This window comes from Dermacentor albipictus, chromosome 1 (assembly GCF_038994185.2).
Source record: "Dermacentor albipictus isolate Rhodes 1998 colony chromosome 1, USDA_Dalb.pri_finalv2, whole genome shotgun sequence".
Taxonomy (NCBI): domain Eukaryota; kingdom Metazoa; phylum Arthropoda; class Arachnida; order Ixodida; family Ixodidae; genus Dermacentor; species Dermacentor albipictus.
Window position 1 is genome coordinate 110,767,996 of NC_091821.1, and position 25,167 is coordinate 110,793,162.

General features: G+C 47.1%; 1 protein-coding gene across 6 annotated transcripts in view; it reads left to right on the forward strand.

The window, feature by feature from the left end:
* LOC135907720 (serine/threonine-protein kinase 31-like) overlaps positions 1-25,167 on the forward strand; it is a 326,396-nt gene that overhangs the window by 201,126 nt on the left and 100,103 nt on the right. For all 6 annotated transcript variants that reach the window (XM_065439440.1, XM_065439441.1, XM_065439442.1 and 3 more), the window contains 4 exons: positions 17,940-18,056; positions 18,152-18,415; positions 22,833-22,928; positions 24,817-24,897. In XM_065439440.1, the coding sequence (XP_065295512.1) occupies positions 17,940-18,056; positions 18,152-18,415; positions 22,833-22,928; positions 24,817-24,897 (558 nt within the window). The remainder of the gene's footprint in view (positions 1-17,939; positions 18,057-18,151; positions 18,416-22,832; positions 22,929-24,816; positions 24,898-25,167) is intronic.

Here is a 25,167-nt window from a genome sequence, read left to right on the forward strand (position 1 = left end):
TTTTCATTTGCTGTAGCGGCCACGTCTTTTGGGCTACAATGGCAGCTTTGTTATGGTTCGGTGTGCTCACACGTGTTGCTCCGTAGGTTTCGTACCGTGGCAAAGGTGCCGTGCGGGCGGGTTTGCGTTGGTCTCCGTGATTTTTTGCGCTGCGTTATCTGGACTGTGCTCTACCAGATGTTGCTGTGGCCAGGTGGGACATGAGGAACTAAAGTTCGTAAAATGAACGCGCATGCAAAGCTGTAGGCAATGTACCGCGCCACAGCAATGGCAACAGACGAAGGAATATCCACGGGAAATTTTGGCTTCTTTGGCGGAATCATGCTAACATGCTAACGATTGTTTAGTATTGCTACGGAGCGCGCGTGTCCGAGCAGCCTGGTTGTGCACCGCGCGGCGTGGTTTCGCGAGAGATGTAAACAAGAGAGGAAAGCTGGCCCGATAGGCGGAGCAACGTCATGAAGAACGCCAGCTTCCGGCTTCACTTTAGCTTCACAAATATAGTGACGTCAGGGCCTTCCTCCGTGTTCAAAAATAAGAAGCGGCAACGCATGGAAATCAGCAGGGGCCCGACAGAAGGCGCTACTTAAACAGAAAGCGTAAATGCCTTTTTTTTTTTTTGTGCAATATTTCATATAGCCGCTTTTTACCGGTGGCGTACGCTGGGTACGTGCCGTGCTCGCCTTGTTGGCTTTGCGGCATGTCTCAGCTGCCGCGTTTTGATCGCCAGGAGACTAAAGAGCCTCTACTGACACCCATACAAACAAGCCACAAGTGAGTGAACAGGACGAGCGACTTTGTTGGCAGAAGGAAAGCAGTGCACCTTCTTGTACAAGAGCAGAAATAAAATTTGCATGTTGAGATGCGCTGAAACCATTAACGCGAGCTTATAAACTGCTCACTTTCGTCGTCGCACATGCCGATCTGGTAACAAGCGACAATCAGTAGCGCAAGCTAATTGGGCAGTGCACCACCTGTTTGCATCGACAGTTGCCGTAACTTGCATTGCGAAGCAATCAGGTGACGCAAGGCATCTGCTGCTGCAACCAACACAGCGGGCATGGACTACCTGGCATTTTAGCGTTACATCCTTTCGAACCTGCACGTTTCTTTTTGTTCTTTCAGGGGCCGCTAATGTGTATACTTAGTGCCCCACATTCTCAATATGGGCATCACCATTTTGCAGCCACTTTTGCAAGCCATTCCACCTATGTGGCTATCAACTTCATACACTTCGGACGATGTAGTCACGTGCGCTGGTCTCCGTTCACGCCACATTACTGCCGATGAAGGCCCACAAGCATAATTTGCTCGCAGCAGCAGCAAGCCAATACAGCATAGATCAAGCATATTTATTTCTTAACGAGGTGTTGTTTGCCTTTTAGTAGCAGGCAAAGTCCACACAATGACCTTGTTGTAGCAGGCAGCAGCTTCTGTTTAGTGCTTGGTGTTTGTTGCTTTATACTGGTGCCGTCCTCATTACTGCATGCCTGGAACAGAAATTTTGACTGCATTAAAAGTGGAATAAGCACAATTTTGCAATATAACACGCGAAAAGGTGTGACATATACATTGTAATGGTTTGCGACATAAGAACACATGCAAATGTACACTGTTTGTTCTAGGGTTCTTAAGCAGCATGGTAAATAAATATAGTTACTCTCCGTAAAATTGATGTCTGCCTAACTACAATGCATGCCAACAGCTTAAATATTATTAAGATCACAAATGAGAACATTTGTGCACTCGCTTATATTCTAGAAAAGATCACACTGCTGGTTTCACAAGCAAATAGATGAAAGACATGAAGCTATTAGAAATGATGCATTTTCTGCATGAATGTGATGCACCGCGTCACTACTGCAAAAATAAATGTCCTGAGGTAAACCAAACTGAAAAGCAAGAACATTTGGAACCAACAGGTACGAAACATGGGTGACTTATCATGCGTGCAACTGTTTAATACATTAAATTCAGTACTTTAGCTTCAATTTATCAAAGGATTAGTCAGTTCTGTGAATGAAAGAAGTTGCCGGCGGACTCGAAAAAATATATATATATTGATAAGGCTACTTAGTCACCCATGGCTATGGCTACGACGAGATGAAAAATGTGACGCGTGTTCCGATATCGCTTTCTCTTTCGTGAATGTGTGTATAATGATGGCCTCGTAACTGTAAGCTTATTTCGGAAACAGCTACGGAGGGTCCTGACTGCCCATATGTAATGCAGCATCTAGTTCATATTATTATATTATTCATATTAGTATATTACATAGCGATTGAAGCAGCGATGTTAAACCACTCACCGGTATTGCTGTCCCCAGTCACAGCAGGACCCGACTTCCCATTTCGATGCAGATGTGTTCCACATGGCTCACAACTGAAACGTAGCTTTCGGGCTTACACCCCAAGTTAAATAACGCGAGATATCGAAGAGCAATAAACTGGGTTTAGCACAAAATAACCAACCGATGTACGAACCAAAGAATCTGTACCTGCCGTGCACGTGAATGTACTGGTAAAAATTTTAAATCTAGGCCAGAGGTCACGTGGGAGGTCGATGATGCTGAACGCCATTTTGCGTTTAAAATGGTAAAAAAACGACAAATTTGGTACTAAAGAGTACAATGTAAAATTAGGAATGACAATTTTGTACTCTTTGTCATGTAATAATGCTTCGTTTATTGTTGAAGAAAGATTGTAGGTTGCAATTGCACTTACTACGGCGCCTCTAGCGGGAGATAATGCGCTCACGGGGGAACCTTTTTCATTGGTGTACTATGCCTGTTTCGTTAGCAGCGCCGCGCGGTCGATTTTTTTCGTCCTCTGTGGCCATTTGTTGAACTTGAGAGTGTTCGGGGCCTGGGTTCCTTGCATGTTGCTTGCTGGCTACTCATTCAGCGATCTGCAAACAGTTTAGTCACTCTCGTTGGTCTTCATTGTTCGCGTCACAATCATTCCTGGCCACGCGGCTTCTCACCGCCGAAACGGAACATAGCCTATCTGCCCGCTGATCATCCGCAATGTAGGCAATGTACGACGTTGACGGTGAAAAAAACGTGCACGGCTGTAGATTTGGAAACTAAGTGCTTCTAACCGATGAGGTGATCGTCACAACCGTGCTTGCATCAGATAGCGACGGCAGCGATGATGCGATCGGTGCAAACGCGCTTGCATCAGAAAGCGATGCAACAACGGCAACGATGATGCAATGATGCGATCTTCGCTAATTTGGTTGCATCAGATAGTGACTGCGACAACAGCAGCAATGATGCAATTGTCATGAATGTGCTTGGATCAGATATCGACGGGGCAACGGCAGTGATGACGTGATGATGCATTTGTCGCGAATGCGTTTGCACCAGATAGCGACAGCGACGACGGTAGCAGTGATGCGATCATCGCGAACATGCTTGCATCAGATGGCGACGGTGACGACGGCAGGGATGATGCGGTAGGGCAGGCTGCCTCAACGTTGTCTTCACAGGAGGCGTGGCAGATGATTCACTCACTCCTGCGTTTCATTTTCACGAGGAACCTTCCGCTGCACAATGTGGAGCACCTGGATGCCTTGGAGAAGAATGTTAGCAAGCTTCGCGTAAAGCATGCAAGGCTGTGGGACGTGCAGTGCTCACAGAAGGAAACGCGACACGGAGCATTTCGTAAAACCCTGCTTGCGTGCAAAGTACGCGAGAGCACCATGTCATGTCGCAAGGAATTTGGTCACCCAAGGTGACGAGGACTCCGATGTAAGTGTACGCACCGAAATTACGTCGTTGTGACACGAACTACAGCCGGTGGAAACGAAAGTATGCGCATTACTTAGCCCTAAATTGTCGCGTTTCATTCCGTGAGCACTGTACAGTTTTCTCGTGCTAGCCAGTGTGAAGTACGTATCAAGATGCTTGTGATTATTTCACCTCACCATTTCTTCTGGATGTCTCAAGCCGACTGGCTGCCGCGACAGCGTTCTCACAATTTTTAAAAGGCCCCTTTTGGGGCCACCAAAGCGATGCCCCGGTGGTACAGTACTTGCATATCTCTTGCCACCCGTGACACCTCTTTGCAGTTGTTATAGCAGTGCCGTTCTTTAACACCGAACGCTGCGGCTTGTTCAACGCGATAGGAGGAGCGCCCAGGAAGCAGTTACCTAGTGAACACAATCAGCAGCCGGATGGAGGAGGGTGGTGGGGAAGGGCACTGGCCTCCCCGCCATTATAGTTTTCTCACAACAGCTCTGCCATACCCCTATTTTGATTTTTTCATGCAACCTGGTCATAAAAACTATCGGTTATAAACATAGAATTTTCGTGGCACCTGAATATTGTTATAAGTGAATTCAACTGTAAATTAAAAATGCAAAATCCTTCCGCTGATGTAGACATCAGGCGCACGTATAGGCTCCTAACAGAATCTGGAATGCACCAGCATGAACCCGCGTACATGAGAGAGGCACGGGTATAGGCATCGGCACATCATCTGTGGTCTCCAAAGTAAACCTACACGCGGGGATAGCGGGCCATGGTTAGCTTCGCTGCTGCGTTATTGCCGATGCGATATGAGATTGTGTGACGCAGTGATTTATCTGCGGCGCTATCTTGTCGGATTGTCTGAACCTTGGGATAACCGCCTCCTCTTTCTTGCCATAGGAAGCAAAGACGGCTTGCGCTTCAGTTTTCGCTTTTCATGGACACGTGTTCGGTTTAAAACATTTGTTTCTTTTTTTTTTGGAGAAGGTGGATTTGCCGCTTATGTTTGTAATACGATGAATAAAGAAACTATGTATCAGCGGTTTTCGAAGCAACCCACTGCCAGGCCTAGGAGACAAGCTCATCTGTTAGGCCTAATTGCCATAGCAACAGCCAATCGGAAGGCTCCTCTCAACGGGTTAGTGCACTGAGCCCATAGGAGTGCCGCGTGCATCGTGAGCTTCGCCAGACCGGCCCCTGATTGTTTTACGTTTGCACTTTTTCTATGCAGCCATTGTCGGCGAAGATGTGGGGAACTGAAAAACGGAACTTTGAGCTTTCAAACGATACCAAGATGGCTTTCAAAAGGTGAAGTGCCAACAGTGACAGCACACTAAGAAGAAACAAAAACAGGACAAGGTGCTGTCTTGATTAATCGTGATTGCCTTCATAAACATCTTCAGTATTGTTGCCCATGTGCATTCACATAAACAATGTTCCCTTTTTTGTCTTCCCACTCTCCCCATGACTGTATAATCAGCCGCCTTTGACTTCAATAAGCAGTTGCAAGTAGCGCCTTGTCCTGTCTTTGTTTCTTCTTAGTGTGCTGTCATTGTTGGCACTTCATCTTTTAAAAGCTATGCACCAACTAGCCCCACAGTGTGTTTTACTGCCAAGATGGCGGTGCTCAGCAGTGGGAAAGACGAGAAATACAGTAAAACCTTGTTATAACGAAGTTGAAGGGGTGGTCGTAATTACTTAGTTATAACCATTACTTCGTTATTGCCACTATCCATTTCTATCCATAATTAGCAAGCAAGAGAGGATGTACTCCACCACCAAATCTCACAGCAGCCCGCGATGCGAAAAAGAAAATGGCCATCGCACGGAAAAACAACAAGTGAAAAAAAAAGGACAGCAAGGAATTGCTACTTTATTCACGCCATAGGCTCATCACTGATCGATCAACAGCGCACCAGCTGGCGGCTCACTTCGCAGAAAGAAAGCCTTTGATAAATTTTTGCCGCGTCTTCTTCAGGTGAATGATGGCTTTTTCAGCTGCAGCCACTATTTTGAATCCTTCTTCGCCGTCATCATGAGCGCCGAAGAAGCAATGCAGCAGGTCGGCCGCATCCAGCGCTTTTGTAGGAGTCGGTAAGTAGGGTTCGCCAATATTAGGCTCCGGGCTGTCGTCGACATATTCGTCACTGTCGTCATTGGGCACCCCCGTCACTGCGCGCAAAATTGATGCTTCCGTTAGCTCTTCCGCCATCACTGCGTCAGCGTCGGCACTGGCGTATGTGCAGAAGGCGTCAAGGAGAGCGTCCCACGATGCTAGGGCTTGGTCGCCCGCGGCACTCTTATTGGCGCAGCACAGAGATCTTCACTGTAACCGCCGCTGCTGACACGAAATGAGGCATGCCAAAAGCAATTGGCGATCGTGCTTGTCAGTACAGCCATCCAAGCAGCCTGTAGCATCTCGATCGCCATGTACAAGTTGATCGTGGACTTGCACTTTGTTGTGTCGGCAGTGGCAGGCAAGCGGGGGCCGCGCCCGGCGAACGCGCGGCGAGTTCCCGACGCAGAGAGGGAGACACGGAGCCAAGTGCTCCTGATGAAAACCGGACAAGGACTGAGCCGGCTAGCGGCTGTTTATTACCAAAAAAGACTCTACACGCCAGATGGCACCTCCTGAGTGGTCCAAGCTCGTCATATGACAGAAGGGGGGTGCGCCATCTAGCTAGACTACTACGAAACATAAATGTATGATAACACGAAGATCTCGCAGGGGGCGACACTGTACCACATCATCCCCCCCTGGAAACAAAGTAAGCATACAGTGAAACACGCACACAAGACGCGCACTTAAATCCGAGGACAAATTCAGTCCGTCGCCGCCCAAGTTCACACACACGCGCACCAGTCTTGGGCACCAAAACACAGCCAGTCAGTCAAAACAAAATCCGACAAGGAACACTGCACAAGACTCACTGCACCGCAAAAAGGAACACATTTTATACCTGTGTGAACGAAACGTGAACTGTCTCCTAAATGTCACAGCGAGGCCCCTAGCCGTGGCATTTCGAAGACTGCAATATGCTCTACATTCAAGAAACATAATCATCGAGCCACAGAGGCCGTTTTTTGTCACGATGAGGACGTGTGCGTACCTCAGAAGAACTTTGGGGGTTGCGACCCGTATCGGTCGACTTCGAAGACCCAGTCGTCCCACTACTATTTCCCTTCCCCTGGTTGGACAATTAAATGTGGTTGTCGCTCAAAGCTAGAGAGGGTTGCCCAGGAAGCTCCTCTCAACGTGCCAATAAGTCCTGGGAGACTACCGATTCCGCCACGGAATCAGAGACGACTGCTGACTGTGTAAACTCGGAAGTGATACAGTCAGATGGACTACTTAACTGAAGCTTATGACTATGAGAAGACGCTGTCACTACAGACGAGTCATCGGAATGACTATCCAGATTTGAATATGAGTACAAAAAGTCTTTATCACTTGTACACAGTGTACTACCTGCTGGATCCTTCATCACTAGGGTTAACTTAGACACATGCCACGTCTTCCCATCACTGAGTACTAAAATAGATGGTCCTATCTGGGCTTTAACTGTACGAGGTTTGCTGTACTTAAAAAATCCTTTCCTGGTAAATCTTATTCTGACAGTGCCTCGCACCTTGATACGAGTTGCCTGAGCACCTCTACGTTTGTCTACGTACTGTTTAGTCTGCCACTGTTTCTGCAAGACCCTTTCTTGAACTTTAGACACAAGACTGTCCTGTTCCCGTAGATCTACATAGAGCCGCATGATTCCATCCTTCTCGCGCACCACAACGAGTGGAGACACCCACTCAGAAGCCTCGACGCGCTCGATGACGTCGCAGTCCTCGAGACGTTGCAATTGTCGACGTCGTACCTGGTCACGGAGAGCCAGGGGTAGTCGGTGCAACTTTGAAGATACTGGTTTTGCATCTTGCTGCCGATGAATTCGGTGCACAAAGTTGTTGACGAGACCCAACTCGTCACTGAAGAGGTGATCAAAACCCTGAGGCACACCTGTGGGGCTCTGTACTGAAGGAAGCGATGGTAAGTGACATGTCAGCGACGTACTGTCGATCTGTATGCCCAAGCGTTGGATGGCGTCTAAACCCAGCACTGATGTTCCTGTAGTCGTTACGTGGAACGTGACGGAGCATGATCTTTGGAAAAACTGGCCAGTGGCTTGAAACAGGCCTTGAATTTCGATGCGTTGCTTGGAGAAATTTCTGAAGTCCACTGTTGTTTGTGACAGCCTGTGGTGTCGACCAAAGTGATTTCTTAAATCTTCGGCCGTCATGAATGACACAGACGCTCCCGTATCCATCAGCAGTCGCATGGAAACGCCGTTAACTACGACCGGAACTTTCAAATCTTTTTTAGTTTCGAAAGCGCTTACCGTCAAGACAGACGCGGACAGCTGCCCTGCGGAAGTTGACGAAGACAGCGTCTCTGCGGAAGAGACGTGTTGCACCGCTCTTCGGGTCTTTCTACATACCAAAGCGAAATGGCCCAATGTGCGGCAAGCGTTGCATCGCCGATTTCTTGCTGGACAATTCCTGTAAGACGCGATATGGTTCCTGCTGCCACACCGATCGCGTGCACCACGGTTCCCGGAGGAGCCATGTGCGAAATGTCGACCATCTTGGCGGCTTCTCGGAAGAAGTCGGCCCTCTTGGCGGCTTCTCGGAAGAAGTCGGCCCTCTTGGCAGCCTCTCGGAATAAGTCGGCCCTCTTGGCCGTCTCTCTGAAGAAGTCGGCCCTCTTGGCGGCCTCTCAGAAGAAGTCGGTCATCTTGGCGGCCTCTCGGAAAAAGTCGGTCATCTTGGCGGCTTCTTGGAAGAAGTTGGCCATCTTGGCAGCTTCCCAAAAGAAGTCTGTCATCGTGGCCCCTCGACAGAACGCCATGTTGAGATGCCTGAATTCTTCGTACATTTTCGGAGCCGAACGCGCGGTTCGCTCGATGCAAGGCTTCTAAAGAGCGTCCAATTTCTTCTGCCTTGTCCAGGGACAGGGTTTCGCCATGAGCTAATAACTTTTCGCGAACGCTGACGTTCGCTACCCCATGTATTATTTGGTCTCGGACGCGCTCATTGTAGGTTGTGCCGAAGTTGCACTGTACTGCCTTCTCCTTCAGTGCGGTCACGAATTCCAGGAATATTTCTCCCTCGAACTGCCTTCAACTGGTGAATTCGTGCCTCTCTGCCAGAACATTTGTTGACGCGGCGAACAGCCGGTCAAGCCGTTGCAAGAGCTTCTGGAACTCTGACGCTGGCGGGACCGCATCACTTGACGTTGACACTGCGCCGGTCGACTGCCTTGCTGCTTCGCTTGACGCTGATGCTGCGCCGGTTAACTGCCTTGCTGCTTCCTGCTCCTCATCTGCAAAGTACTTTCATTGTCCCTCACGCTCGAGAGCGTTGACGAGCGCGGACACTCGTCGCGTGTCCGTCCAGTCGCCACCGCCGGCCGCTTCGAGGTGGGCCTGAAAAATTTTTTTCCATCGATACCATGGAATTAACAGTGGCCCGGGCAATTCAAGAAAAATGGGAAGGTTCGCCGTAAATGAAGCCATGCCAGGTAGCGTGCAGGAGACAAGCCGGAGCTCGCAGCGGGAATGGGGCAAGGAACAAAGGGGTCGGGAAGGCCTAGGCTCGGAAGCCTCGCGACGCGAAGTGCGTCAGCAGCGTTTGCGTGCCGTGCAGACACAGGAAGGGACGCTTCACTTACGAAGCTCGTTGGTTTCGCGGGGCTTCGGTCGGAACCACAGCGGTAGGGTGTCTAGATAGGGGAGGTGTGATGACCGCGGCGCCCTTCCCATAGAGAGGGGTGATCCCCTTGCGTGTGACTGCCGCTAGGGCAATACAGAGCGCTGCGGCCCGGGGCGCCGTGTGCATTTCCGCGGAGACTGCGCAGAGAAGGCAGCGAGTCCGGCTAGACAGCGCCTGGGCCCCGGATGTTCACGGTGTGTTTTGCTGCAGATTGTTGCGTGTGCTGCTTATTTATAACTGCTGTGGGCTGACGAAGATGCCTTCAACTTCAAAGAAAAAAACTCAGAGGTGGTGCTTCGTGCCATGGTGCGATTCCGGTTATAAATCTTGTTCGGAAAAAGTGTCCCTTTTCCGTGCGCCGACTTGCCAAGAACTGTTTTTGAAGTGGGCGCATGCCATTCCAAGGGCCGACAAACCGCTACGTGTTTCAATACATTCCACAAAGGCCCTCCTGAAGTACTTAACCAAAAAGGTCGGCTTCAGATACCTGATGACGTCGCACCTGAGCCAAGACTGCCTTGAGCGCTCGTTTGGGATAGTACGGCAGGCAAGTGGTGCAAATGATCACCCCACCCCGGCTCAGTTCATCCTTATCATCAGGTACTTGTATATCTTTGGCTGTAAAAATAATTTTGCTGAACAGCTTCCTGTAATTTCAACATTTGCAGGTGCTTGAGCTTTTACAGTTTTGCAAAGAGCCCTAGAGGTGGAAGCGTGTCGCCAGGACTTCTGGATTCCCTTCTTTCTGCGGAAGAGGCACTCCTGGAAAATCAGAAACAAGATGATGTATTACCCATGGAGGCTGTTGAAGTGGTCGTGGACCATGTGGACTATGTTGAAAAACGAAGCGATGCTCGCTTGGTATACTACATTGCAGGCTACGTGGCCAGGACGCGTGTGCTCTCAACTAGCTGTGCAGCATGCAGGGATGCCTGCCTTGTGCCGAGGGACTGTGTCCCAAAAGAACTCCCAGCTGATGCCTCCAAAGAGTGGGACTTGGGTGGGCTTCTCTACCCGTCGGAGTCATTGTATCGTCTGATTCAAGCTCTTGAAAGCAGGCTAACTCATGAATTTAGCAGAACGCGTCTGCATTCTAAAGCTGCCTTCAGCATACTCAAGAAAGCGAGTACAAATGTGCCACAAATTGGTTGTGTGGAGCATTGCCTGGCACTTAGAGAATCGGTGGTCAGGTTTTTCTGCCTTACCAGAATCCACTTTCATTTGAAGAGCCTTAACCAGGAAATGGATGAGAAAAAAGCAAAAGAACGAAGCCTTGCCTGATGTGAAACAAGCAGCAGAATTGGAAGTACATTCTGCTGTATGCAATATAGTTTGCTCCTCCAGAAACATGTTGCTTTTGTTTATCTGGTTTTTGAATTGCAGTGAGAATGAAATGACTCCAGGACGTTGCACTACAAGGTATGTCATGGTTTAATGCTGATTTGGCAGGTGTAAACGAACTTAAACGCTTTCGTACGTAATAACGCGCCCACAACTAAAAAAAAAAAACGGGTGGCGAAAATGAACATTCCGGGGGATCCTAGCAGTTATCGCGTTGACCTCGGAGAAGAAAGAATACGATTGCATATAAATCGTGCAAACAGCATTCTACGATAGATAAGCTCCCCGCTGATTTAGTGGCTTTAATATGGAATTTCTAAATTGCGTGCTCGCTTTCTGCCAGCAGAAAACTCGGTTGTGTTACCCCGTATTCGAAAACCGCATGATAACCGTAGCGCAATACCACCTTTGCGATGTCTAAGGGACTGCAGTATTAGCTAAAATTTCTAAAACTCAGTCAAATGCGTTTCCACTACAGCATTCCCTCTAAACACGCAGCGGACGGCCGCGCGTGCTGACTGCGCCCCTGACAACAGCGCCGCCCCACGGCATTCACGCGAACGGGGGTCAGGTTTTCCTGGCCGGTCATCACACCTCCCCTATCTAGACACCAGAACAGCGGGAATCCCATCCTCGTCGCCATACGATGTTGTGTCGGCAGTGGCAGGCAAGTGGGGGCCCACGCCCAGCGAACGCGCAGCGAGTGCCCGACGCAGAGGGGGAGACACGGAGCCAACTGCTCCTGATGAAAACCGGACAAGGACTGAGCCGGCTAGCGGCCGTTTATTACCAAAAAAGACTCTACACGCCAGATGGCACCTCCTGAGTAGTCCAAGCTCGTCACATGACAGAAGGGGGGTGCACCATCTAGCTAGACTACTACGAAACATAAATGTATGATAATACGAAGATCTCGCAGGGGGCGACACTATACCACACACTTCATGCTCAAATTGAACAGAATCCGGTCGATCACACGCTTGTGGTAGCCCGACCTAAAGTTCCTGATAACTCCTTGGTCGAGGGGTTGCACAACTGCAGTGCAGCTTGGCAGCATGAAGCATAGCTCGATGTTTTTGAGCACAGCGGCACTGTGGTGGGCCGCGCAGTTGTCCAGCACGAGGTGTATCTTCCAGTTAAGCTTGCCCAGCCTGTCGTCCCACTCCCACAGCCATTGTGCTAAAATTTCTCTTGTCATCCAAGCCTTACAGTTGGACAGATAACTCACTTGGAGCTTTCGTTTGCCTTTGAAGCATCGTGGTGACGCCCGTTTTCCTACCATGAGGGCCGGCACCTCTAATGACCCCTCCATGTTGGCAAAAAGCAGCACGTTTACGAGGGCCTTGCTCTGTTTTCCGCCCTGGCAGTGTTCACCTTTGAAGGCCAAGGTTTTTTGCGGCAAAATCTGGTAGAACAGGGCTGTCTCATCCGCATTGAACAAATCCTTGACACTGTATTTTTCAAGCAGCTGTCCAATGTTTGTCTTCACCCATGCCATTGAAGTTTCATGGTCAACAGACTGCGCTTCCCCGCTGCTGACAGCCCTGCCAATGATATTGTGGCACTCCTTGAAACGCTGCAGCCCGTCGACATTTGCCACAAAATCGTCGTGCCCCATGATGCATGCGAAGTTTTTCGCTTTGCTCTGCAACAGTGCCCCATTCACACGAGTGCCATTTGTCTTGCTCTTGCATCCAAAAACCACTTGAAGACCGCCTTTTCTACAGCTTCGAAAGGGGGGGCTCACAGCTTCTTCCGTCGCCTTTTAGGCCACGTGCAACGGCACTGTTGACAGCTCCTTTGCTGATCAAAATCGTTGACAGCGTGTTCAACGCTATGCCGAAATCTTTGGCCACATTTTTGCCGGACTTGATGGCTTTCAGCATAGCCACCTTCTGCTCGATTGATATTGTTTTGCACTTCCGTTTGCCGTTGCTGTCGTCCATCTCCTATCTGGTGGCGGGAACTCGCACGAACGAACTGATAGAAACACCAGTATTCTTCATGCGCACGTAGCGGAAGAGCAGGCAAGTCCACTAGTTCCACGGGAAAGGGGAGGCCGGGAGACGCCCACATCGCGCGCTATAAGACACTGACCTTACGGTTGCGAAAATGGTCAGTAAATCCTTTTTGTGGAAACAAAAATTGGTTGTAGCCTGCTGCTTCTCTCTTCCGCAGCACATAGCGCTGAAAAGCTATCAGCTTTTCTTCAAAATCGCCTGGCAGCTTCTGAGTGATTGAAGTGTGATGTCGGAGGCTGAAGCCAAAGCGCTTCATGAATTTCTGAAGCCAGCCCCGGCTGGCTTTGAATTCCTTTGGCGTTAGGCCTCGCTCCCTCGAAAGTTCCCTAGCTTTCGCTTCGAGCACTTCTGTTGTCACTGGAAGGGCAGCTGCTCTCTGCGTCCAAGCAAAGTCAGCCAAAACTGTCTCCACTTCTTGGTTACGGCCTTTCTTTGGTCCGCTTAATGCCATCGTCGTTGCGGCACACGCAAAAAGCTGCTGTCGTCCCCTCCAATGGCGGACATTTTTCTCGTCGACGCTGAAGTCCCGCCCGGCTTGAAGGTTCGACGATGCCTCTGCAGCTATCACAACTTTTTGTTTGAAAGCGGCACTGTAGTGGCATCTCCTGCTTGGTGCCATCGCGATAACACCGCGCCGCACATCGATACGGCCGACGCGACACAGGTCAGATCGGCGACCTCACTTGTGTACTGTTGGCTACTGGCAAGGCTAGTAGTGGCTGCGATACTGACTTTTCTAGATGGCGCTAGCTATGCAGCATATTTAGCAGTTTCAATGAAAAACTGGCGCGTTTTTTAAAATCCCCGAATCTAAGCCGACCCTACAGTTTGGAATAGGATTATTTGAAAAAAATTATCAGCCTAGATTCGAATATACGGTACGTAAACTTCCTAATGCGAAATTTGAGTTCAGCTCTTAGCCTTTTCGGTTTTCTAAATACTGAGGCAAATAATTCGGGCAAGACGTATGTACAGTTACAAATTTTATTCTTGACTTCTCCAAGAAACACTCCGCTCACTGTTCTTGATAGTCATGAAGGTGGCTTTGTGGTCGGAGAAAAAGATGGATATATGCTAGACATGCTGCACCAATGCCTCATTTGGCGTAGCTGTCACGGATGTTCTGAGAGATGGAGTTGGCAGACGCAGGTGAGCATAGCAAACAGATTTTACTCAAAACAAACCCAAAATAAAACACACTCGAAACTCGTGTAACTCCAAATAACATTCCTAAGAAATGAAACACCATAAAGAGACATCGGCACCTTTGTCACCTACTTCACAATGACTAAATATGTCCTAATTGCCGGCCGTGTCAGTCCCTAGCACCTTCTAGGTGAAGCTCCGGCAACCCTAGCTTATGGCTGCGACACTGACAAAAAGGACTGCTCTTACAAAGTTTTGTCGTCGCACCTATCTGCAAGTCTGAGGCGTGTCAGCTCTTGGTCATAGTCTGTGCTCCTGCCGACTCCGCAAGCTTTGCTACCTTGGTATCGACCGGCCCGCTCATCCGTCTCAGGTGTCGGTGTCCCGAACTCTGTTGGTGACGTCCACTCTGGCCTGCCTGGCTAGGCCTAATGCCGGGTGCCACCGCTACTTCTTCGAGTGCCGACGAGATGCCCCGGGGACTATCGTACATGATGGTCTGCCTCTGAAGGGGGATCATTCCTGGAGTGCCTGGCACCGCCGTGAGAGGCTGCAGCAGATCCAAGGAGCCTCGCTCGAACGTCGCCGAGGTTGATGGCCACACCCTGGATCGTCAGCATCACGGGCTTGACCAAACCTCCATGGCTCCTGTCGCCAGTACAATGCTGACGCTCCAACCTTCTTGGCCCGGAGCCATGTCGATAATGCCAGCTCAGTGCCACTTCTCTTCCGATCACAGCTTGGCTCATGCGCCTCGAGGGCTCGTGCCTTCGGACGGATCCACAGACATTGTCCTCTTCCTTTCTTTTTTCGCCGCATGCCTCATATATGACATTAGCGCACCTCTGGATTCTGGCGGTGACAGGGCTGGGCCTCTGCTCGGGCAGCTCGTTGAGCAGCAGCGGCAAATGGACTTTCACCAGTTGTCTCGCTCAGGGCTCATAAAGAACTGGCTGAAAATAAACTACTTATATAGGCAGATGGATTAGATTATAATATAAACCATCTGTGAGCCTCAGACAATCCGTCTGGCGCAGAACATTGCATACCAGCCGCCTCAAACGGAGCGTAGCTTGGCACAGCTGCCTCGCTTATTGGGAGGTTGCAGGAGGCAGCGCGTAGGCGCAAAGAAATGTTGCGCAGCGAAGAGATGGCAGCGACTGACTGACGCTGCTAGCGAGTCAACTGAAGGTGACTTTGTGTTTCGGCTTGGGAAGCATGCACCGGGATCCGCTGATACGGAGCGGGCACTTTGGCAACCGGAGAACTCCGCACAGTCGCCGCCACGGAGGAGAGGAGGGGGGAAGGGGCACACGCAGTGGCGAACGGCGGCGGCTGTGCGTTTCAGCTGGTGCAGCAGCACATCATTGAGATCAGCTGCCACCAAGCCGGCGCTCTGATTGCCGCCGCACATAGGTGGCATTGGAGGAGGAGTGAAGATTGCAAGGCTCGCTCTGTGCAAGAGAGATGGCGCGAGGAGTGCGCGCAGTTAGAGCAGTGCGCTGGCCTTGGCGATGGAGCTGGTTATGGCGAGGTATGACGGCGCCGCAAAACGCAAGAACGGGTCCCAAAGAGCTACGCTCTAAAAAAAGGTTCATTATACCCATTGAGAGGAAATTTTGGCTTCGTTAAAACGATGTTTTCAATATATGGGCATCTATTGGAATTTCATGGGGAATCACTATTGCTTCGTTATATCCATTAGTTCATTATATCCTGTTTCGTTATGTCGAGGTTTTACTGTAGCTCTGTGAACACCGGTGTTTCTGCATGATTTTGGGGTCGTTTCTCAAAGTCCGCTCTGACAAAATAATCGTGTGCGGTTCGGGGCAAATCATTTTGATACGGTGTAGATTAGGCATTACAGATGCCAAAGCAAGTAATTCCAAAAAAAAATTTTTTTTTTTTTTTGCGAATTTCGGTTTTTAAGACCTGCATCCCCGCTTAGACCTTGAAGTTGCATTAGTCCCTGAAGATGCACTGGGGCACACTTCTGATGAGATATGTTTGGTGTAGATTCCATATGGCAGCCACACATTCCAATTTGAATCTGATACTGCTAGGTTAGTAGTTTAACTAGTTTCTGGAGTTCCGTTTTGAATGACATTTTAAAAACCCAAGCGGTTTATCAGTAGAATAAATGACGTTAGGAATGTGTGGACGCTAGTATCAGTCGTTAGAGATCGTGACACCTAGGTATTTAGAAAGCTGAGCAACACGCATGGGAATGGAGTTGTGTATTTGTAAGAATGCATTGCACCGACGAGAAACTAACATTACGTTGAATTTTTTTGGATTAAGCTTCATTAGTGAACAGATGTACCATTGCTGTGAACAGTTAATATCCTCCTAAAGTGAGTCTTGATTAGAACTGTTAGTATTTGTAACTGTTCTATATATTATGCAGTCATCTGCAAATAGATGAACACAGTAGAACCTCTTTCATGCGTTTGGGAAAAGTCCACAAGAAAAAAGGTACTAAGTGGGAAAATGTACAATCCGAAGTAACTAAAAAAATTTTGAGACTCAACTATTGGTGTCATCTACCTAATGCGATGCGTTGCGCAGATCGTTGCGGCACGAGACGCCGAGGTTGGTGGTGCTCCAGCAGCCAGAGACGCGTTGTTCTCTTTTCCTATTGCGTGGCGCTTTAAAATAGTGACGGCAAACTGAAACGAAATCGAGCTCGTGGGCAACACTGGATGCCGCCGAAGCAAAACCTGATGCCTACATCGCACCGTCTGGAGCAGGGAACGGTGGTACATTTAGGTTATCGCCTACTAAAAGCATGCAGTACACTACCAATGGCACAGTGCACCACACGCTGTAAAACAGATAGGTCGAGATGCTTATCGCAATAGGTTTGGCGGCGATAGCTGTGAATGCGACTTGCGACGACCCTGGTGGATATTTGCTGGTACCGTAATAAGAAACTGTGTGCGCGGTCATTTTCACATGAGAGGGGTGGCTATATACTGTCCTCGATCATGCGTGTCTCACACCTTTTCTTGTTCACAGGGGAGCTAGCAGCTGGAGAACATATACAATCGCAGTCTGCAGCAGGGAACAGCGGAGCGTTTCGGTTATCGGCTATTAAAAGCATGCGCTACACTTCCGACGGCACTACGCGCTGTGAAACCGATAGGCGAACATGCTTATTGCAATAGGATTGGCGGTGATAGCTTTGAATGCCGCGTGGAACGATCTTGGAGAAGATTTGCTGTTGCCGAAATGAAACTAAGTGCAAACCAGCGTTTTCATGTGAGATGGGCAGGCGATTAGTGCGGTGAAGCTGTTGTGGCAGGCAGCTATATACTGTTCTCAATCGTGCATACCTTGCGTATTTTCTTGTATACATGGGATCTAGCGGCCGGAAAACTTATCATACAATCGCATTTTGGCGACGTACTGAGTGTCGATGCCGAAAGATAGTGTTTTCTGGGAATGTATGAACGAGTAAACAATAACCATAACTAAATTGGGTCATTTGTAGTGATCTCAATTGGGAATGTTGGCGCCGGGAAAACGTACGTAACGGGAACGTATCAACGAGGTTCTACTATATTGCCACATATATCTAGTGGTAAGTCATTCACATTTATAAAAGAAGGGGGGGGGGGGGGGCAAGAACAGATCTTTGTATTTCACTGGTTAGAGGTGTAGTGTTTAATTGAAACAAACTGACATTCGATTGTATTGGATTATGTATTCCCTCCACTAAGACTTTTCAGTGGTAAAGAGTTCTCTTGCTTGAGATACAGTCTTCAGCTGTCAACCTATGCTTGATGCTTTATCTTTGGTTCTGCAGTACTACGTAGCAGGAAGTTGATGTGTTTTATAGATTAACCTGGCTGAAGAAATGTGAAATTGCATTGTGTGGCATTTTCTGTCAGTAACACAGACGAAACATTTTTCCACAGGCCCTTCTATGTGCTAAGGCTGAATCTGGTGGAAAGCAGTTCTCTGTTAGTTGCATAGATGGATGTGTGGAGGACCTTGAGCACTGTCTCCAGGCAGAGGTGTCTGCATGTAATCTGGTATGTATACAGCTCTTCAGAAGTCATAAGCATTGTTCTGTTAGTTTTCTAGATAACTTCCATATATGTTTATTGTCTATGTTTGGTTACTTCAGATATCCTCTGCCAATTATGGGCATCTTGGCGTTCTGGTTCAGCAGCTGGTGTCAGAACTTCAAGAAACACTAACTCAGGCATCTGATGCTGTTCTTGCACAAGATCGCTATAGCAGCCTGCTTCAAGAACTTGGCTTGGATAGTTCACAGCATGACTCTAGGGATTGTGAATACAAAGCCATGGAAGCCTGCCAGCTGCAGCGCAAGCTGCGTAAACTGAAATCTGCTTTGCGACATCGTTTAGCAGACCTAGAAGATATTGAGGTAAAGTGTGCTTAACTTGTCACTCTTCAGCACAAATTTTGCTACTTTAATATTCTGTAATATTCTTAGCAAAGAATTGTGTGTACATACTCTTACTCGAAATATTGACCAAATTGGCTGCACCAATGTGAAGTGTGCATTGGATGCTGGTAACCTTAGTGCCATGTGTCGGTGGTTTGTTATGTTTATGATGCTAAGTATATAGTAGAGCAGTGTGGGGCCTCAGGTTTTGAACAAGTGCCTCTGTGCAGATGACAACAAATCAAGCAGGCACTGCCATATTGTTTGAAGAAAACAATTTAGCACATCAATGTAGTTTTGGTTTATTGTTTGTCCTTATGTCAGATCTTTATGGTGTGCTATGCCTTTAGCATTTAAAAAAGAAAAAAGTGACAAGCATGGTCTTTTTTTATGGTAGTCCCTTCACTTTTTCGTTGGTAAAACCACTGTGGCACTTGCGCCATATTGCACGAAGAGGAGTCTTCTGCGCTATCCTGCTCCAAAACCTCATTTTAGTGGAAAGTTGTGCCAAGTTAGTGCCAAAGATCCATAAGAATGAAAGGTTCATTGTGTTCATGCTGTCTTGCTGCTGAAACCCGAGGCAAGCTATCTTCTTCTTCATCATCATCCTAATCCTGGAAATTGACAACAGTGGCCATAGTCATTGATATAGCTGATGCCATTGGTCCTCCAACGCTGTTTTCACGCTTTTGTTGTTTCTTTCTAGCAAAAATTTCAATGTGCGGCCGCTGTGCAGTTTTGTTGCTTGTGCCATTTGTCCTGCAGTTCTGTATTCTATATACTAATATGGCACAGAGCTTACCCAAAGAGACTTTCGAATCAAAAAGAGGCCTTGGATAACATCCAGGCACACATTGTTTAGCATAGATGTTGATGTTGCCTCTTTAGAAATACTTCACAATACCGTATTTATTATGGGCTAAGCTAGCCCCAATTCTAAGCCAACCCCCAAAAGTCTGAAGCTAGGAATAAAAGAAAAAAACTTACCTTGAATGCAAACATGACTTACAGTGCGTACATGGACAGGGACCAAAATATTGACAAAGACAAGCGCTTGTCTGTCGTTTTTTTGGTCCCTGTCCATGTACGCGCTGTAAGTCATGTTTGCAATGGAATACCAACTAGGCCATATCCAAACCCTGCTTCAGTATATTACATCGAATGTAGGTCGAACAAAAAAGCAAGGGCAGTGTTCACAAAAGGAAAACAGCATTTATTGAATATGAACATGCCGAGCTCATTTTAGGTCACTATCTTCCTTATTGTTGTCATCTCGTTATTGCGGTTTGCGAACGCAAAAAGCACCCCTCGTTGCCCCTTTTACAGTGACGGAAATTTTTCTCATTGATGCTGAAGTACCGCCCGGCTTGAACGTTTCACGATGTCCTGCGGCTAGCACAACTTTTCCTTTGAAAGCGGCAGCATTGTGGCATCACATGTTTTGTGCTATTACGATAATGCCACGCCACACACCGATATGACACAGGTTAAAATAGCGACATCGCTCGTGTACATCAGTTGGTTACTGGCGCCGCTAGTAGCGGCTGCGATGCTGACTTTTCCAGATAGTGCTTGCTGTGCACCATATTTATCAATTTCATTTAAAAACTGGCACTTTTAAAAAAAAGTCCTGAAATCTAAGCCGACCCTAGAGTGTGGTATACGAATATTTGAAAAAAACTATCAGCCTAGTGTTAGGAATGGCCGTACGGGGTGGCAACGTGCCAGCTTTCAGCCCGCTGCACATGTTCCAAGCCCCCCAGACGAGGCGCCTTCCGAGAACTGCGGATGACCGGCAGCCACGCGGCGCGCGGTCAGCTCTGGAATGTGGTACGCCGCCGCGCCACCCGGGACCGAGCACAGTTCTACGAAGCCCTCGGTCGACGACACCGCGAGCTATGCTGTACCGAGAGTTCTACAAAGCCCTCGGACGTCGACTCCGGAGCCTTTGTGTGTGGGCTCGAACTTGTGTGCATTAGTGTGTGTGGGCCATACTGCGGGGCGGCGGCAAGTTTACAATGATTGGACGAACATTCCCGACCACTCGTGCTCCGTCCACGCCGAACGATGACGTCAAGTGGAGAGCTTATAAGCAGCGTTTGCCGACTGCTAGAGCGTGCTCGTGTCGTGCTCGTCGTTGGGAGCTGAGCGCTTATTGTTATGCTAAAAATGTAGTAGTGAGCTGTGTGCTCGAATGCTGTTTGCTGAATGTTAATCTTGCGGGCTCCATATGGGAGTCGCGCTAGACTGCCGATGTATGTCTTGTCTTAAAATATGTTAATCTGTAAATAAATCCTGTTCACCGAATTCATCTCTACGACCTTCGACTCCTTCAAATGGTGGCAGCGGCAAGGTAGTCCGACGACTCCTACATCTGCTTGACAGCCGTAGGATCGTCCGACGAATCTAATACTAGATTTAAATAAATACGGTATGTGTACTCAACTATAAATGCATAATTCTGTTGTAAGCTAACCTGCTTTGACATAATGAAGCACACAGTTATACAGGAGAGATTTGGCATGTTAGAAGTAAAGAAACCTGTCAATTCTTTCACTGAGACTGACGTTTCTTCAGGCATGCTATAGGGTGTAGTATTTCTTACACAATCTAGTGCTATGATCTTGTTTTGATGTATTGAAATGCGCCGAACATACAAATGTTTGTTGCAAGTCGAAAGAATATAGAAGTGACTTGGCAAAGCTATGGGGGGTGATCATTTTCAAGTTATACAAAAGTTTAAAAATCGGCTGTGGCAGGTACCTTAATTTTAGGCCTTGAGTTAGATTATTCAATGAGGTGGGCATTATTTGCACGAGAAATCAAAACACATAATCAATTGATTGACGAAAATGAAAGTGATAGCAGTGTTTACGATAAAGGAAGTGTATGTCTTGCCATGTTGCAAAAGGTAATATCTACAACAGCAAAAATAAACTCTAGTAAGAAGAATGCCGAATTCCTAAAGACTGTGCAAAGCAAACATTAATGTGGATCAAGGCTGACATCATCAAGTTTCATTGAACTTGATACTAGCTGGAGCTTCGAGGTGTACACACCATTACCTATTGAATGTATCAAGTTTTTGCTCTGGTTCTGATTTTTTTCTTTTTTGCAAGCTTTCTGCAATTCGAATGACTTTTTGCATGGTCACAAATAATACCCGTATCTGTAAGCCGTATAATATATGATACACAACAATTTCGACTCATAAAGTCGCAAACAAGCGTTTTTTTAGAGAAGTGCAATTTGTTTAGGAATATGTAGCCTACTGTATCTACCCAGTTCTAACACGCCCCCAAATCTAATGCGCACCCAACTTTCTTGTGGTTAAAGTAAGAAAGTAAAGGTGCATGAATGTGATGTGCTCCTGAATGTAACACGCTCACCATTTATAAAATAAAAATATAGCATGTCATGTTCGCGGTTAGAAAAAAAACAAGACGTGCAGAATTTACATTCAGAGAAGAAGAAACAAAATTTTTTTAATGAGCTTTCATAACAAAAACGGCGTGTTGTCGATCCCATTTGCGCATCATTGGCCAAGAATACCAAGCATTAAGAAGTGATAATCTGGAGCTATCACATTTAGAGATACTGCTACTATCACTTTTGGACTCAACGAAGCATGCATCCAACAGTGTTGTTGGCAATGTGTGCAAATAATAGGCTTGGATCCACAGCACCAGAAACACTGGCGACCGATTATGCCATCCAGTGCCAACTCACGCGAAATGTTCTGAAAATGTTAGTATTTGTAATAAAGAAGTGATAAGTTACTGGCTGAAAATGGCGCTAAAGATCGTAGTTGAGCACAAAATGAACCGACACCAACCTTACAAAATCATGCTCTGTTGCCATTTCATGATAGTAATGATGCTGTGTTTGACAGCTCCAACAGTAGGCTGTTGCCAACACCACGAATGCAGGTTTGCTTTCGTATCCAATTGTATCGTGCAGGTAATTTTTGGACCCATTTTCTCAGAAAAATGTTGCGCATTAGATTTGGGTATGTGTAACGTTTCCTCAAGAAAATAAAAATTCATGCAGTAAGCGGTTAACCTGATATTTCTTTTTTGTATCTTTTTAAGATTTGTACTACAATAAAAGAAAAAAAACATGGTGGCTCTAAGCTAAGGCCATTTTTGGCCACAAGTATAAGTTCATTGATTGATTGCATTTGCTGCTTTACAGCTGTGTTGTAAGTTTACTCACTACATGAACGGCAGTGTGTTGGATATGGGCATGGTTTTCTCACCAATCCGACATTTCCTTTCATGTTATTCCTTTCAGTATCATTACCTCTCAGTTTAAATAGAACTTATTTTACGGTAAAGTGTGTTGCTCACATCCAGTGTATATGGATGTTTACAATTTTTCTGTACTGCAATTTCAGCCCTTTTACGAGTCTGAAAGAGCCAAGGTCACGGCAGATATCCATGCTGTGCGTATCAAGCTTCAAGGTGTCTTCATTGAAGAGGAACAGCTTTTGGTAATTTGTGCATTATTTTGAATTATGCATTGCATTATTTTGAAGTAGGGGTGGGTGAGTATTAAACATTTTGAATAGTCATTGCTATTCATATTCGATTCTGAAATTCACTATTTGAAGTCACTGAGCACGTGCTGGTGGGCGAGTTGGTTATGCACGATTGCAACGAAGACGCCAAATAAAACAACGGATGAAGGAAGGAGACACGAGACAGCCGCGTAGGCGCACTAACAACCGAGCTTTTTATTTCTTGACACAGGAATAAATACCTGCTGTCATGGGTCAAAACAACCAGAAGAAACAGGGCTGTCATCTGTATCGCACAAGGAAACCACAATACAGAACAACTTCTAAGTGCTGCTCCCAAGATACGCCAGTTCCTTTGTCGAAAGGGAAACTGAGGCTTTATGATGCAGTCATCACCACGCTTTTTGATCTCAAGCGCTTCCAATATCTCCCTTGTCAGTTTATCATCAGCTCTGTTCAAAACACAGGTTCTATCAAAATCTGGGATGCACTTGCGAGCCTTACAATGCCCACTTATGTGACCGGAGAGGGGGTTTTGCTTCTTATATTGATGCTCATGCAATCTGTCATTCAGACATCTGCCCGTTTGGCCTACATATGATGAACCACACGACAAAGGAACCGAATAAACTACTTTCTTTACATGTCCGACATGCTTGTGCCCATGTTTTTTTGCACACACCTGTTTATTTTCCCGATGACCTGCGTTCACCTTGGCATGTATCAAACCAAGACGTTTCGGAGCGGAAAATAAAACCCGAACATCAGCTCGTTTGCCTACTTTTTCCGATTGTGAGATATGCCGTTAACATATGGAATGATAGCACACCTGGTTTCAGAAAGGCCTGTTCGACCCTGGTTTGCAACGTTAGGTTCCTTGAGCTGCCTGAGCATTTTTTCTGCAACAGTTGTGATCACATGGTGAGGATAACTTGCCCCTTTCAGGCGGCTGACCTGACAAGAAAACTGCTTTGCAGCCGATGCACACATGACTTGTTAAGATGATTGAATGATTCCTCATTTTATTACTTTTGAGTGAGCTGAATGGTAGGAGAGGATGGGTTTGCTAGCCCTTGGCTTGAACTACCAGCACATAAGACATAATGAGAAAGTAATCTCCAAATCTAAAAATCTTAAACAGTTATCGGCCGGAAGCTAACTATTTAAGCCCGCACTGTGCCGTGTAGCACGGCCGCAACTCCATTGCTGTCAGTCTCCATTGGGGAGTTTCATGTCAAGAGTTCGCGGCTGCCTGTGTGACAGGGATATAAGAGGATGCATCAAATGGTCCGTGGGGTTAACGTGTAGCGGAAGGAGGGCGAGAACAGAAATGACCTACGCATTCAGGAATGAACGGGAAAGGTAGTGTGTTGCAGCTTCTTTAAAGGTACTTGAGCTCAAAAAACAGTGTTGCCTGATGCTGAGATGCCCTGCCCTTCTGTTTTCTTTTTAAATAAAATAAGCACTAGTCGATCCGTACTGTTAAAACTGTATTAAGTTCTTTTTTATTTTTTTAACATGCTTACTAGAGAGTGGCAGCATAAGGTGGCATGGTGTAAACCCGTCTTGACATAAAACAAGGTTCTGTGTCACTCAGGGAATTTTGCAAAGGCACTCAGGGAAAACCTGGAAAACTCTGGGACTTTGAAAATGTCAACTTGGTAGACACCCTGGTAAAAATTAGGGCTGTTGCTTTTACTCAGCTAGACTTTTGGCATGTGAAAAAGCACTGTGATTGTGCACGTTGTAAAATGATAGTTTACTATTGCAAAAATTTTTTTTTAACTGTATAGGATTACTTGCCTCAACTTCTTTTACTTGATTTTTTGTTCACATAACTCATAATTTGGTCATCTTGCAGGATCAATTGTCTCAGCTGCAGATCCTGCGGTTTCCTGAATTGGCACTCCTTTTTCCAGAATTGGAGTTAACAGAGTATCAGGTAAAAATGTTTGCCTCTAATAATTTTTTTATTTTACCATTGTGACAAGCAAAATAACAGGGCTGAGACCTGGATGCACATGTCTGATCGTTTTTAGCTGTGGCTTCAACTGTGCGAGGCAGTGCCCATGGCTGCTACTTATGCCAACGAACACCTATACAAACATAGAGAAGGGAAACTGTACCTTCCACAGTGCAATGGAAATAAGAGTAGCAGTGGTGTTGTGAACTAAAGTATGCAACCGAGAGATGGCGCTGGCAAATCAAAACT